This window comes from Tasmannia lanceolata, unplaced genomic scaffold, assembly GCF_043159265.1.
Source record: "Tasmannia lanceolata isolate RefF3 unplaced genomic scaffold, GAP_Taslan_0.1 ptg000025l, whole genome shotgun sequence".
NCBI lineage: Eukaryota > Viridiplantae > Streptophyta > Magnoliopsida > Canellales > Winteraceae > Tasmannia > Tasmannia lanceolata.
The window spans coordinates 13,954,956-13,969,785 of NW_027518702.1; the positions used below are offsets into that span (position 1 = coordinate 13,954,956).

At 36.4% G+C, this 14,830-nt stretch overlaps 3 protein-coding genes across 6 annotated transcripts; 1 reads left to right on the plus strand and 2 right to left on the minus strand.

Moving 5' to 3' along the window:
* Window positions 1-3,557, plus strand: LOC143857495 (alpha-terpineol synthase, chloroplastic-like). Its single transcript, XM_077367925.1, has 7 exons — window positions 1-228; window positions 303-555; window positions 634-1,009; window positions 1,671-1,889; window positions 1,987-2,125; window positions 2,624-2,872; window positions 2,972-3,557. Exons 1-7 carry the CDS (start codon window positions 16-18, stop codon window positions 3,257-3,259), a joined length of 1,737 nt encoding a protein of 578 aa, XP_077224040.1. The 5' UTR covers window positions 1-15; the 3' UTR covers window positions 3,260-3,557.
* A 1,470-nt stretch (window positions 3,558-5,027) lies between these two features.
* LOC143857497 (myrcene synthase, chloroplastic-like) lies at window positions 5,028-7,639 on the minus strand. 3 transcript variants are annotated; one of them, XM_077367930.1, is made up of 4 exons: window positions 6,427-7,639; window positions 6,100-6,352; window positions 5,854-6,021; window positions 5,029-5,705 (listed from the first exon to the last, which is right to left on the minus strand). In XM_077367930.1, the coding sequence occupies exons 1-3, from the start codon at window positions 6,703-6,705 to the stop codon at window positions 5,891-5,893; spliced, it is 663 nt and encodes a 220-aa protein (XP_077224045.1). In that variant the 5' UTR covers window positions 6,706-7,639; the 3' UTR covers window positions 5,029-5,705; window positions 5,854-5,890. The 3 variants fall into 3 exon arrangements, with proteins under 3 accessions (XP_077224043.1, XP_077224045.1, XP_077224044.1); XM_077367929.1 differs by having other exon boundaries at window positions 5,030-5,700; window positions 6,427-7,635; XM_077367928.1 differs by having other exon boundaries at window positions 5,028-6,021; window positions 6,427-7,638.
* Window positions 7,640-10,461: 2,822 nt separating this feature from the next.
* On the minus strand, window positions 10,462-14,142 carry LOC143857496 (alpha-terpineol synthase, chloroplastic-like). 2 transcript variants are annotated; one of them, XM_077367927.1, is made up of 8 exons: window positions 14,054-14,142; window positions 13,791-13,936; window positions 13,464-13,716; window positions 13,010-13,385; window positions 12,130-12,348; window positions 11,894-12,032; window positions 11,147-11,395; window positions 10,462-11,047 (listed from the first exon to the last, which is right to left on the minus strand). In XM_077367927.1, exons 1-8 carry the CDS (start codon window positions 14,085-14,087, stop codon window positions 10,760-10,762), a joined length of 1,704 nt encoding a protein of 567 aa, XP_077224042.1. In that variant the 5' UTR covers window positions 14,088-14,142; the 3' UTR covers window positions 10,462-10,759. The 2 variants fall into 2 exon arrangements, with proteins under 2 accessions (XP_077224042.1, XP_077224041.1); XM_077367926.1 differs by lacking the exon at window positions 14,054-14,142 and having other exon boundaries at window positions 13,791-14,047.
* Between the last annotated feature and the right edge of the window lie 688 nt (window positions 14,143-14,830).

The following is a 14,830-nucleotide window of genomic DNA, read 5'->3' on the forward strand; positions in this document are numbered from 1 at the left end:
TCTTTACTAAGAAACATGGCTCTTCGTTTCCTCTCCGTGTTGACCCCTTGCTCCTTTGCACAATTGCCACCTTTGCCTACAGGACGGAGAAATGTAAACATGCCGAAACAAATCACATGTGTTCAAAGCACTCAAAAATTGCAGCCGACCATTAATCGGCGATCAGCAAATTACCCAAAAAGCTTTGGGGATTACGATTTCATTCAGTCATTAAGGAGTGATTACATGGTTATTATCCCATTATTTTCTTATCACATCATTGTTCTCTGTTGAGCATACTAAATTGTGCTTCAATTATGCAGGGTGAGATGTATGAGAGACGGCTCGAAAAGCTCAAGCAAGAAGTGAGGTGTTTCCTCAAAAATAAAGATCAAACCCTTGTAGCTCAGCTGAAACTGATAGATACACTCCAACGCCTTGGTCTGGGACATCACTTCAAGAAGGAGATTAAGGAAGCTTTAGGTATTATAGCATCCATGAAGATGGAATATGATCTCTATGCTACTGCTCTACGATTTAGGCTCCTTAGACAACGTGGGTTTGAGGTCTCACAAGGTAAATATGTTTCAATGACACTAATGGTGCATTATTTTAAGCTTTGCTATGATCTCTAACTTTAATTTTCTTCGACAGATGTATTTAATGTCTTTATGGACAAGAAGGGTGACTTCATGGAGTCTTTTTGTGAGGATACAGAGGGGATGTTGAGCTTGTACGAAGCTTCTCAACTTGCTTTCGAAGGGGAGATTGTCTTGGAGAAGGCCAAGGCTTTCACCATCAGGCATATGAGGGATCTCAAAGGGAAAAGCATAGATGAGAATCTGAAAAGAAAAGTAGAGCATGCCTTAGAGCTTCCTTTCCATTGGAGGATGCCAAGGTTAGAGGCTAGGTGGCATATAGAAACATACCTTGGAGAAGAAAACATGAACCCTTTGTTATCTGAGTTAGCAAAGCTGGATTACAACATGGTACAAGCCATATACCAGAAAGATTTAAAACCCATGTCTAGGTAAGAGCTTATATACTAGACTAGCATTCTTGGTACATGTAAAATAATGAGTTACAACCCACAAAAAAATGAGGTATAAAAAATGAGTTACACATTTTTAGACTTACAATGTCGCAGACTTATCATTTCCTAGGATTTTCCAAACAAAACAGTAATCTTCAAGAAACTGGAAAATCTACAAATTACATTAACTCTCAATATGTGGGTGCCACTGGAAATTTTTCTTCCCATCTATCTCATCTTATCGTATAAAAAATGTCCTATTCAATTTTTATTTATTTTATATATTCGAAAAGGGATTTGCCAGCCACTTTTGTCGTAGAAGCTACTTCGCGCCCCATCTTTTGCATGTGATGGCTGCCATCACATGCAAAAGATGGGGCGCGAAGTAGCTCTTGCCAAGGTGGCTAGCAAATCCCATTCGAAAATAATATCACCACTCCATTATTATAATAATCATGCTCCTGTCTTTCTTTACACTTTATAATTTTCTATTAACATCTTATAGAAATCTAGAAAACCTATCAAAGACCATTAAAATAACTATCGAACTATGGTTGAAATAAAAGAGGAGTTTCATTAAAAAACAAACAAGTGAGTGCTTGTTTAAGCTACCACTGAAAGGAATTTATTATCCATATATGTTGCTCTTCCATCTTAGGTGGTGGAGGAGTTTGGGTCTTGGAAAGAACTTGAGCTTTGCTAGAGACCGTTTGATGGAATGCTTTGTATGGGCTCTGGGAATTATGTCGGAACCTGAGTATAGTTACTGCAGAAAAGTGCTAACAAAAGTGGCTCCACTAATAGCAGTCCTTGATGATGTTTATGATATCTATGGTTCCCTAGAAGAACTAGTGCTTTTTACGGATGTTGTTGATAGGTTGGTATCTGTTTATTTTTCTATTTTGCTGGAATGCACTTGAGTTTGTCAATATTGTGTAATTCTCATACCAACGTTTGATGATTTCTTTTTTCAGATGGGATATTAATGCAATGGAAGGGCTTCCAGAGTATATGAAGATATGTTTTCTTGCAATCTTCAATACTGTCAATGAGGTGGTTTATGACACCCTTAAAGAAGAGGGATGGGAAATCACACAGTATCTAAAGAAACTGGTACTCAATTAATTTTTCTCCTTGTCAGGTTAATTGTTACGTGCCTAATCGGCCGTAACACAAATAAACAAAATAAAAGATAGAAAAAGGGGGGAGAGAGGTTGATTCAAGGCAACTGGACCTTCTACTGGCTCGATTCGAGAGGAACCATGACTCTCCAAGAACAAAGTCTCCTTTGCTGTAAAATTATCTTCTTCTCCTCTTTTCATTGAATTGCTACTACATAAATACAAGCAAGAGGGAGTGCCACATCACAAGCACACTTACCCACTAACAAGACACATCATAAGTAACTAACTCCCACTACCCTAAACACATTAGCCACAACTAATGGCCATTACACTAAAACACATACCCACTACTATGCACTAACTAACCCCACATACAACATAAGAAAATACACATAACATTAATTTTCTTTTGGTGTTGCAAAACCTAATTTTATACTCATATTTGCAAGTTCTCAACTCATATTCTGGGTGGTTTTCTATAATTTAGTGGGCAGATATATGTAAATCTTTCCTTGTGGAGGCAAAATGGTATAACAATGGATACACACCGACGCTCGATGAGTATCTTAACAACGCATGGATTTCGTCAACAGGACCCATATTATTAGGGCATGTTTATTTTTTAACAAGACCAAAGGTAACAAAGGAAGCACTGGAATTCGTCGACAATTATCCGAATCTCATCCGATATCCATCAATGATTTGTCGACTTTGCAATGACCTGGCTTCTTCAAGAGTATGTAAATTATGTCTAACTTAGAAATCATATGATATTTAAATGTTACTATTTAAATCATTAACTTTATTTTAATGTATATTTGTTTCACTAATGTAGGCAGAGCTCGAGAGAGGGGATGCTCCTGGATCTATCCAATGTTTCATGCATGAAACAGGCGCTCTTGAAGTAGCTGCTCGTGAACATATAAAAAGTCTAATTAGTGATATGTGGAAGAAGATGAATAAAGAGTTAATCTCAAGTTCTTCACTTCCCGAACCTCTTATCAATGCTGCATTCGATTTTGCAAGGCTAACACAATGCTTTTACCAACATAGCGACGGATTTAGTGATCCAAACAATGAAACTAAGGAGCGAGTCATGGCATTATTGGTTGTAGGATTATAACTAAATTTATTGTTATAAATTTACCAAAAAGTGAGTGGATGACTTTTCAAATCTTATTGAATGTGGGGTATCCTAAAGATGAAACTTTGGATGGATTTATGACAAAAGTTGTTAGGTAGCTTTTGACAAAAGGAAATACCTTCTCTTCAATTTTTCTTGTTAAAATGCGCTAAAAGGCATTTTTATATTTGGATGTTGTTTTAAGTCATTATCTTTATTACAATTTATAACCATTAATTAATGGGTAATTCAGAATGTGTTTTCTGATTGTATTATCTAAACACATTCTTTTTCTTTAGCAACATTCCATGAATATCTTGCCAAGGATTCAAAGATCCTAAGGGCAAGGAGATATGATTTATTTTTTATCAAATGGTAGGGCAAGGAGATATGATATTAGATTCTTGTAAGCCTAGAACCATTCATTGTTGGGGATGAGACTGGATATCTCATATAAAGCACAACTATCACAAGCATTGTCTCTACAATGACATAGGGTGACTTCTTTCAATCACTTAGGTACAGACCTTTAGCTGGTAAACGAGGGTGTAAAAGGCACACAAGAAAGCTTCAATGGATAATCTCTATAAAAATGAATAAATGGAGATTGACTTAGTCAATGGAGAGTAGAGAAGTAATGAATTTGGTAAGTGATAGTGAATATGGAGACCTAAATACCTATGGAAGTGGTGGTGGGTTTAGAGTTTAAAGTAGAGTTTGAATTTGAAATAGGAGGAAAGTGGGAAGGAAAAAGATGGAGCAAACTCACACATGTACAAGCTGGGGGCCAACAAAATGACCAAAATGCCCATGGACATATATTACTATATCATCCTCACCACATCTCTCAAAATAAAATAAAATAAAATTAAACTTAATAAAATTAGCATAAAAAACACTTTAAAATAAAATAAAATTAAACTTTAAAACTTTGATAGTGAAACTTGTATTGATAACCACCACAAATTGTTCATCTCATGGTCACTTCACAGAACAAATGAATCACGTGTTTTTATTACGGAATGCATGTGTAAAAATGGTCCTTGTCTCTCTAGAAAAGCGTTTAATTGCCTGTTCCTTTTTCTATAGGCAGATTGTGAGATAACCACTAATGACGAATTCTAAACGACCAAAAATAGGACTATCTCAATTCACAAACTCATGAACAGATGACGATTCAATCGTAATAAAATTAAATGGACATGTCTTCGATATGTTACAACCCAACTGGGGGACCAACTTGGGTTGATTTTTGGGAATTTGGATTGAGCTTTAACCAGATAATCCTATAAGGTTCAGGTTGATTCCAATTTATTTTTTATCGAAACCTCAACCCGACCTTAGTCCGACCCCTAAACTCAACCAAGGGTGGAGTACGTCTCAAAACAACCAAACGAGGATAGATCATTCGTATGACAAGTAGGAACAAGGATCGATTAATCATAATACAATTCGATGGACATATCGCAACTCAAATCACAATATATGACGTTATGATGGTTAATTATTTGGTACAACAATATTGCACATGGCGTGCGTGAACATTATTCATGACAGAAATGCATGTATTTAGAACAATAGTGCCCATGGTGTGCGTATTCTCATTCTCCCTATGTAGATGCGTTTTCAACATCTCCCCAAGCAGTCGATGAAGCACAAAAGCATACAAAAAGACCGACTGAGGATGTTTATCACTGTCCCCATGGGAACAGTTAGGATCCATTTGAAAGCCCAAACATAATAAAGAAGTAGCAGGTTTATATGAATGACCAAAAAGAGGTTAAATTTATCATTACTCGAATGTTTTCATGATTTAAAATGTTGGTCTATACAAATGGCAAAAAGGGTAAATGACATAGTACCGTTTCAAACTTGAGAGTTTCTGTAGCAAAACTGGTCATCTACATGTTAGGATTGAATTGATGTTGTGAATACAAACATTAATAGTACTTGTTTTGTTTTCCACCACTTTCGTAGCTGGTGTGATTGTGACAGTCACATGCTCATCCACCCTGTTTGGATTGCAAGGAAAACATTTAGGCTCTTATTTTCTTTATTTGATTTCCCATAATCAAGGGATTGTATACTTGTAATAACTATAAATATGTAACTCATGTACACAAAGAGTGAATACAATACACTTCTTTGTAACATTTACTCCTTAACCGATACTGGTTCAACCAACAATGATATGATTCGCTCCTTGGTTTCATTGTTTGGAACACCAAATCCATCGCCGTATTCATAAAAGCATTGGCCAATCCTTGCAAAATCGAACGTGGCATTGATAAGAGGTTCCGAAAGTGGACTAGAGATAACCTCTTTATTCATCTTCTTCCACATATCACTAATTAGACTTCGTATATGTTCGCGGGCAACTACCTCATGAGCTCCATGTAACATTGGATAGATTCAGGAGCATCACCTCTTTCGCGCTCTGCCTACACTAGTGAAAGAAGTAAACATTAAAATGAAGTCAATTATTCAAATAGTTACAATAAGAGAGATGCTATGGGAAAATGAGAACCTGTTTTAAAATGAAGTCAATTATTCAAATAGTTACAATAAGAGAGATGCTATAGGAAAATGAGAACCTGTTTTGGTGAAAAATGGGATCTTATTTCCCCAAACCTATATATGAAGACAGAGATTTAGAACCAAACCGACGGGCAAATTTTCGTACAAGCTCAACATCCCCTCTGTATCCTCACAAAAAGACTCCATGAAGTCACCCTTCTTGTCCATAAAGACATTAAATACATCTGTCGAAGAAAATTAAAGTTAGAGATCATAGCAAAGCTTAAAATAATGCACCATCAGTGTCATTGAAACATATTTACCTTGTGAGACCTCAAACCCACGTTGTCTAAGGAGCCTAAATCGTAGAGCAGTTGCATAGAGATCATATTCCATCTTCATGGATACTATAATACCTAAAGCTTCCTTAATCTCCTTCTTGAAGTGATGTCCCAGACCAAGGCGTTGGAGTGTATCTATCAGTTTCAGCTGAGGTACAAGGGTTTGATCTTTATTTTTGAGGAAACACCTCACTTCTTGCTTGAGCTTTTCGAGCCGTCTCTCATACATCTCACCCTGCATAATTGAAGCACAACTTAGTATGCTCAACAGAGAACAATGATGTGATAAGAAAATAATGGGATAATAACCATGTAATCACTCCTTAACGACTGAATGAAATCATAATCCCCAAAGCTTTTTGGGTAATTTGCTGATCGCCGATTAATGGTCGGCTGAAACTTTTGATTGCTTTGAACGCATGTGATTTGTTTCGCCATTTTTACATTTCTCCGAGCTGTCAGCAAAGGCGGCAAGTGTGCAAAGGGGCAAGGGTTCAACAGGGAGAGGAAACGAAGAGCCATGTTTCTTAGTAAAGAATTTACTATAATTGTGAGACAAATGAAGAGATTAGTTATAGCCTCGTACATCAGATGTCACATATGAAAAAAAAATCTCACGACTCCTCCCAATTAAGTCATGTTTCATTCATTGGAAGGGGATGGGTATATTACACAAAACACGTGGTGGAAAGCAAAACAATTAACTTAATATGTTTGTATTCTCAACATCAATATCCAAACCAGTCATGTAGATGGGCCGAGGTGAATAGAGAAAGACGGATTTCACAACACCGGAAAATCCTCTTCTCAAATAGTGAAACCAAAGTTTACACTAGCCCAAGAACAATAACCAAAGAAGAAGAAGAACAATGCCAAAAAAAAAGATGTGCTTCAATATATGACAGAAAAACAAAACATGCAAGATAAAGAACACAAAAAAGAAGAAAGCTTCAAAAGGAAAGCTTGCACACAAGAGAGCTTCAATGAAGCTTCAATGGAGGTCTAGGTTGTGGAGAATCTCTACCAAAATGAAGTTAATGAGAATAGGCTTAGTCAAGGAAAGTAAAGAGAAAATAGCTTAGGTAAGTGGTAGTGGTATGGGAAAGTGGTGACTTTAATGCTGGGATAGTGGGTTTAGAGTTTCAAATAGGGTTTGAATTTGAAATATGAAGTAATGGGAAAAGTTGTAGCAAACATGTGTGCCTCACACATGTGCAAGCTAGGCCAACAAAAGACATGTGTGGCTCACACATGGTATGCGGATTCTCATTCTCCCTATGTAGATGCGTTTTCAACATCTCCCTAAGCAGACGATGAAGCATAAAAGCACACAAAAAGACCAACTGAGGATGTTTATAACTGTCCCCATGGGAACAGTTAGGATCCATTTGAATGCCCAAACATAATAAAGAAGTAGAAGGTTTATATGAATGACAAAAGGAGGTTAAATTTATCATTACTCGAATGTTTTCATGATTTAAAATGTTGGTCTATACAAATGGCAAAAAGGGTAAATGACATAGTACCGTTTCAAACTTGAGAGTTTCTCTAGCAAAACTGGTCATCTACATGTTAGGATTGAATTGATGTTCTGTATACAAGCATTAATAGTACTTGTTTTGTTTTCCACCACTTTCGTAGCTGGTGTGAGTGTGACAGTCACATGCTCATCCACCCTGTGAGTGTGACAGTCACATGCATTAATAGTACAAATATCCTTAACTTTTCAAATGATGCCAAATCAACTAAACCTGTCATCTGGGGTCGCAAACTACAAATGCCAATAGGGCCATAGGAGTCTCTCGGAGTGTTTTGGTCATTTTGGTAGATCCCCAGGTTTACTTTGAAAATTTACCCTTGTAATACGGGTATTTTGTTCATTTCGCTATATCCGTAGATTTACTTTGAAAATTTACCCTGGTAATAAGGGTGTTTTGTTCCTTTCAGTAGATCCCAAAATTTGCCCGTCGGTTTGGTTATAAATCTCTGTCTTCATATATAGGTTTGGGGAAATAAGATCCCATTTTTTACCAAACAGGTTCTCATTTTCCTATAGCATCTCTCTTATTGTAACTATTTGAATAATTGACTTCATTTTAAAACAGGTTCTCATTTTCCCATAGCATCTCTCTTATTGTAACTATTTGAATAATTGACTTCATTTTAATGTTTACTTCTTTCACTAGTGTAGGCAGAGCGCGAAAGAGGTGATGCTCCTGAATCTATCCAATGTTACATGCATGAAACAGGAGCTCATGAGGTAGTTTCCCGCGAACATATACGAAGTCTAATTAGTGATATGTGGAAGAAGATGAATAAAGAGGTTATCTCTAGTCCACTTTCGGAACCTCTTATCAATGCCACGTTCGATTTTGCAAGGATTGGCCAATGCTTTTATGAATACGGCGATGGATTTGGTGTTCCAAACAATGAAACCAAGGAGCGAATCATATCATTGTTGGTTGAACCAGTATCGGTTAAGGAGTAAATGTTACAAAGAAGTGTATTGTATTCACTCTTTGTGTACATGAGTTACATATTTATAGTTATTACAAGTATACAATCCCTTGATTATGGGAAATCAAATAAAGAAAATAAGAGCCTAAATGTTTTCCTTGCAATCCAAACAGGGTGGATGAGCATGTGACTGTCACAATCACACCAGCTACGAAAGTGGTGGAAAACAAAACAAGTACTATTAATGTTTGTATTCACAACATCAATTCAATCCTAACATGTAGATGACCAGTTTTGCTACAGAAACTCTCAAGTTTGAAACGGTACTATGTCATTTACCCTTTTTGCCATTTGTATAGACCAACATTTTAAATCATGAAAACATTCGAGTAATGATAAATTTAACCTCTTTTTGGTCATTCATATAAACCTGCTACTTCTTTATTATGTTTGGGCTTTCAAATGGATCCTAACTGTTCCCATGGGGACAGTGATAAACATCCTCAGTCGGTCTTTTTGTATGCTTTTGTGCTTCATCGACTGCTTGGGGAGATGTTGAAAACGCATCTACATAGGGAGAATGAGAATACGCACACCATGGGCACTATTGTTCTAAATACATGCATTTCTGTCATGAATAATGTTCACGCACGCCATGTGCAATATTGTTGTACCAAATAATTAACCATCATAACGTCATATATTGTGATTTGAGTTGCGATATGTCCATCGAATTGTATTATGATTAATCGATCCTTGTTCCTACTTGTCATACGAATGATCTATCCTCGTTTGGTTGTTTTGAGACGTACTCCACCCTTGGTTGAGTTTAGGGGTCGGACTAAGGTCGGGTTGAGGTTTCGATAAAAAATAAATTGGAATCAACCTGAACCTTATAGGATTATCTGGTTAAAGCTCAATCCAAATTCCCAAAAATCAACCCAAGTTGGTCCCCCAGTTGGGTTGTAACATATCGAAGACATGTCCATTTAATTTTATTACGATTGAATCGTCATCTGTTCATGAGTTTGTGAATTGAGATAGTCCTATTTTTGGTCGTTTAGAATTCGTCATTAGTGGTTATCTCACAATCTGCCTATAGAAAAAGGAACAGGCAATTAAACGCTTTTCTAGAGAGACAAGGACCATTTTTACACATGCATTCCGTAATAAAAACACGTGATTCATTTGTTCTGTGAAGTGACCATGAGATGAACAATTTGTGGTGGTTATCAATACAAGTTTCACTATCAAAGTTTTAAAGTTTAATTTTATTTTATTTTAAAGTGTTTTTTATGCTAATTTTATTAAGTTTAATTTTATTTTATTTTATTTTGAGAGATGTGGTGAGGATGATATAGTAATATATGTCCATGGGCATTTTGGTCATTTTGTTGGCCCCCAGCTTGTACATGTGTGAGTTTGCTCCATCTTTTTCCTTCCCACTTTCCTCCTATTTCAAATTCAAACTCTACTTTAAACTCTAAACCCACCACCACTTCCATAGGTATTTAGGTCTCCATATTCACTATCACTTACCAAATTCATTACTTCTCTACTCTCCATTGACTAAGTCAATCTCCATTTATTCATTTTTATAGAGATTATCCATTGAAGCTTTCTTGTGTGCCTTTTACACCCTCGTTTACCAGCTAAAGGTCTGTACCTAAGTGATTGAAAGAAGTCACCCTATGTCATTGTAGAGACAATGCTTGTGATAGTTGTGCTTTATATGAGATATCCAGTCTCATCCCCAACAATGAATGGTTCTAGGCTTACAAGAATCTAATATCATATCTCCTTGCCCTACCATTTGATAAAAAATAAATCATATCTCCTTGCCCTTAGGATCTTTGAATCCTTGGCAAGATATTCATGGAATGTTGCTAAAGAAAAAGAATGTGTTTAGATAATACAATCAGAAAACACATTCTGAATTACCCATTAATTAATGGTTATAAATTGTAATAAAGATAATGACTTAAAACAACATCCAAATATAAAAATGCCTTTTAGCGCATTTTAACAAGAAAAATTGAAGAGAAGGTATTTCCTTTTGTCAAAAGCTACCTAACAACTTTTGTCATAAATCCATCCAAAGTTTCATCTTTAGGATACCCCACATTCAATAAGATTTGAAAAGTCATCCACTCACTTTTTGGTAAATTTATAACAATAAATTTAGTTATAATCCTACAACCAATAATGCCATGACTCGCTCCTTAGTTTCATTGTTTGGATCACTAAATCCGTCGCTATGTTGGTAAAAGCATTGTGTTAGCCTTGCAAAATCGAATGCAGCATTGATAAGAGGTTCGGGAAGTGAAGAACTTGAGATTAACTCTTTATTCATCTTCTTCCACATATCACTAATTAGACTTTTTATATGTTCACGAGCAGCTACTTCAAGAGCGCCTGTTTCATGCATGAAACATTGGATAGATCCAGGAGCATCCCCTCTCTCGAGCTCTGCCTACATTAGTGAAACAAATATACATTAAAATAAAGTTAATGATTTAAATAGTAACATTTAAATATCATATGATTTCTAAGTTAGACATAATTTACATACTCTTGAAGAAGCCAGGTCATTGCAAAGTCGACAAATCATTGATGGATATCGGATGAGATTCGGATAATTGTCGACGAATTCCAGTGCTTCCTTTGTTACCTTTGGTCTTGTTAAAAAATAAACATGCCCTAATAATATGGGTCCTGTTGACGAAATCCATGCGTTGTTAAGATACTCATCGAGCGTCGGTGTGTATCCATTGTTATACCATTTTGCCTCCACAAGGAAAGATTTACATATATCTGCCCACTAAATTATAGAAAACCACCCAGAATATGAGTTGAGAACTTGCAAATATGAGTATAAAATTAGGTTTTGCAACACCAAAAGAAAATTAATGTTATGTGTATTTTCTTATGTTGTATGTGGGGTTAGTTAGTGCATAGTAGTGGGTATGTGTTTTAGTGTAATGGCCATTAGTTGTGGCTAATGTGTTTAGGGTAGTGGGAGTTAGTTACTTATGATGTGTCTTGTTAGTGGGTAAGTGTGCTTGTGATGTGGCACTCCCTCTTGCTTGTATTTATGTAGTAGCAATTCAATGAAAAGAGGAGAAGAAGATAATTTTACAGCAAAGGAGACTTTGTTCTTGGAGAGTCATGGTTCCTCTCGAATCGAGCCAGTAGAAGGTCCAGTTGCCTTGAATCAACCTCTCTCCCCCCTTTTTCTATCTTTTATTTTGTTTATTTGTGTTACGGCCGATTAGGCACGTAACAATTAACCTGACAAGGAGAAAAATTAATTGAGTACCAGTTTCTTTAGATACTGTGTGATTTCCCATCCCTCTTCTTTAAGGGTGTCATAAACCACCTCATTGACAGTATTGAAGATTGCAAGAAAACATATCTTCATATACTCTGGAAGCCCTTCCATTGCATTAATATCCCATCTGAAAAAAGAAATCATCAAACGTTGGTATGAGAATTACACAATATTGACAAACTCAAGTGCATTCCAGCAAAATAGAAAAATAAACAGATACCAACCTATCAACAACATCCGTAAAAAGCACTAGTTCTTCTAGGGAACCATAGATATCATAAACATCATCAAGGACTGCTATTAGTGGAGCCACTTTTGTTAGCACTTTTCTGCAGTAACTATACTCAGGTTCCGACATAATTCCCAGAGCACATACAAAGCATTCCATCAAACGGTCTCTAGCAAAGCTCAAGTTCTTTCCAAGACCCAAACTCCTCCACCACCTAAGATGGAAGAGCAACATATATGGATAATAAATTCCTTTCAGTGGTAGCTTAAACAAGCACTCACTTGTTTGTTTTTTAATGAAACTCCTCTTTTATTTCAACCATAGTTCGATAGTTATTTTAATGGTCTTTGATAGGTTTTCTAGATTTCTATAAGATGTTAATAGAAAATTATAAAGTGTAAAGAAAGACAGGAGCATGATTATTATAATAATGGAGTGGTGATATTATTTTCGAATGGGATTTGCTAGCCACCTTGGCAAGAGCTACTTCGTGCCCCATCTTTTGCATGTGATGGCAGCCATCACATGCAAAAGATGGGGCGCGAAGTAGCTTCTACGACAAAAGTGGCTGGCAAATCCCTATTCGAATATATAAAATAAATAAAAATTGAATAGGACATTTTTTATACGATAAGATGAGATAGATGGGAAGAAAAATTTCCAGTGGCACCCACATATTGAGAGTTAATGTAATTTGTAGATTTTCCAGTTTCTTGAAGATTACTGTTTTGTTTGGAAAATCCTAGGAAATGATAAGTCTGCGACATTGTAAGTCTAAAAATGTGTAACCCATTTTTTATACCTCATTTTTTTGTGGGTTGTAACTCATTATTTAACATGTACCAAGAATGCTAGTCTAGTATATAAGCTCTTACCTAGACATGGGTTTTAAATCTTTCTGGTATATGGCTTGTACCATGTTGTAATCCAGCTTTGCTAACTCAGATAACAAAGGGTTCATGTTTTCTTCTCCAAGGTATGTTTCTATATGCCACCTAGCCTCTAACCTTGGCATCCTCCAATGGAAAGGAAGCTCCAAGGCATGCTCTACTTTTCTTTTCAGATTCTCATCTATGCTTTTCCCTTTGAGATCCCTCAGATGCCTGATGGTGAAAGCCTTGGCCTTCTCCAAGACAATCTCCCCTTCGAAAGCAAGTTGAGAAGCTTCGTACAAGCTCAACATCCCCTCTGTATCCTCACAAAAAGACTCCATGAAGTCACCCTTCTTGTCCATAAAGACATTAAATACATCTGTCGAAGAAAATTAAAGTTAGAGATCATAGCAAAGCTTAAAATAATGCACCATTAGTGTCATTGAAACATATTTACCTTGTGAGACCTCAAACCCACGTTGTCTAAGGAGCCTAAATTGTAGAGCAGTAGCATAGAGATCATATTCCATCTTCATGGATGCTATAATACCTAAAGCTTCCTTAATCTCCTTCTTGAAGTGATGTCCCAGACCAAGGCGTTGGAGTGTATCTGTCAGTTTCAGCTGAGCTACAAGGGTTTGATCTTTATTTTTGAGGAAACACCTCACTTCTTGCTTGAGCTTTTCGAGCCGTCTCTCATACATCTCACCCTGCATAATTGAAGCACAATTTAGTATGCTCAACAGAGAACAATGATGTGATAAGAAAATAATGGGATAATAACCATGTAATCACTCCTTAATGACTGAATGAAATCGTAATCCCCAAAGCTTTTTGGGTAATTTGCTGATCGCCGATTAATGGTCGGCTGCAATTTTTGAGTGCTTTGAACACATGTGATTTGTTTCGGCATGTTTGCATTTCTCCGTCCTGTAGGCAAAGGTGGCAATTGTGCAAAGGAGCAAGGGGTCAACACGGAGAGGAAACGAAGAGCCATGTTTCTTAGTAAAGAATTTACTGTAATTATGCGACTAATGAAGAGATTACTTATAGCCTCGGACATGGCCCTCGGACATGGCATGTAGCACAAGACAAATAATCCTCACGAGTCCTCCTAAATAAAAGTAACAAGCCCTCATAAATACAAGTCATGATACATGCATTAATATATTGAGAGGTTCTGTGGACCAAATTAATTCTCCATCTCTGAATTAAACATCACATGTTTCGTGTGCTTACCCATGTGATGCCTTGTGTATGTGAACATCTCACAAATAACAAAAGAGGTGAAAAGAAAAGAAAAGGTGACCATTTGTGTCTGTCAAGTTACCAGTTGTGTTTGTATTCTCAACATTAATTCAATCATCCCATGTAGATGACCAGTTTTGTTAGTCCCACATTTTAAATCATGTAAATTTCCTCCATTAACTTGGACCATCCCTATTGTAGTTTTTGTATAATGAATCAAAACTTTGATAGTGAAACTTGTATTGATAACCACCACAAATTGAAACTGTTCATCTTATGGTCACTTCACATAACAAATGAATCATGTGCTTTAATTATGGAATGCATGTGTAAATGGTCCTTGTTTCTCTAGAAAAGAATTTAATTGCCTGTTCCTTTTTCTAAAGGCAGATTGTGAGATAACCACTAATGACGAATTCTAAACGACCAAAAATAGGACTATTGTATTGGTTACCATCACATATTCCTCATCTAACTCATGGTCTCTTCAAAAAAAAAGAAGTGACTATCTGCAAAAGCATTTAATTTCCTAACCATTTCCCTGACACCCTGTTTGGATTTCAAGAAAAATTTTCT

Coding starts and splice junctions, on each gene's coding strand:
- LOC143857495 (XM_077367925.1), top strand. CDS start 16: ATGGCTCTTCGTTTCCTCTCCGTGTTGACCCCTTGCTCCTTTGCACAA. Junction 1,010..1,670: donor GATTTAAAACCCATGTCTAG/GTAAGAGCTTAT, acceptor CTTCCATCTTAG/GTGGTGGAGGAGTTTGGGTC. Junction 2,873..2,971: donor ATGACCTGGCTTCTTCAAGA/GTATGTAAATTA, acceptor TCACTAATGTAG/GCAGAGCTCGAGAGAGGGGA.
- LOC143857497 (XM_077367928.1), bottom strand. CDS start 6,705: ATGTACGAGGCTATAACTAATCTCTTCATTTGTCTCACAATTATAGTA. Junction 6,353..6,426: donor CGTTAAGGAGTGATTACATG/GTTATTATCCCA, acceptor TCAATTATGCAG/GGTGAGATGTATGAGAGACG. Junction 6,022..6,099: donor TGGGTTTGAGGTCTCACAAG/GTAAATATGTTT, acceptor TTTCTTCGACAG/ATGTATTTAATGTCTTTATG.
- LOC143857496 (XM_077367926.1), bottom strand. CDS start 14,003: ATGGCTCTTCGTTTCCTCTCCGTGTTGACCCCTTGCTCCTTTGCACAA. Junction 12,033..12,129: donor TTTACGGATGTTGTTGATAG/GTTGGTATCTGT, acceptor TTCTTTTTTCAG/ATGGGATATTAATGCAATGG. Junction 11,048..11,146: donor ATGACCTGGCTTCTTCAAGA/GTATGTAAATTA, acceptor TCACTAATGTAG/GCAGAGCTCGAGAGAGGGGA.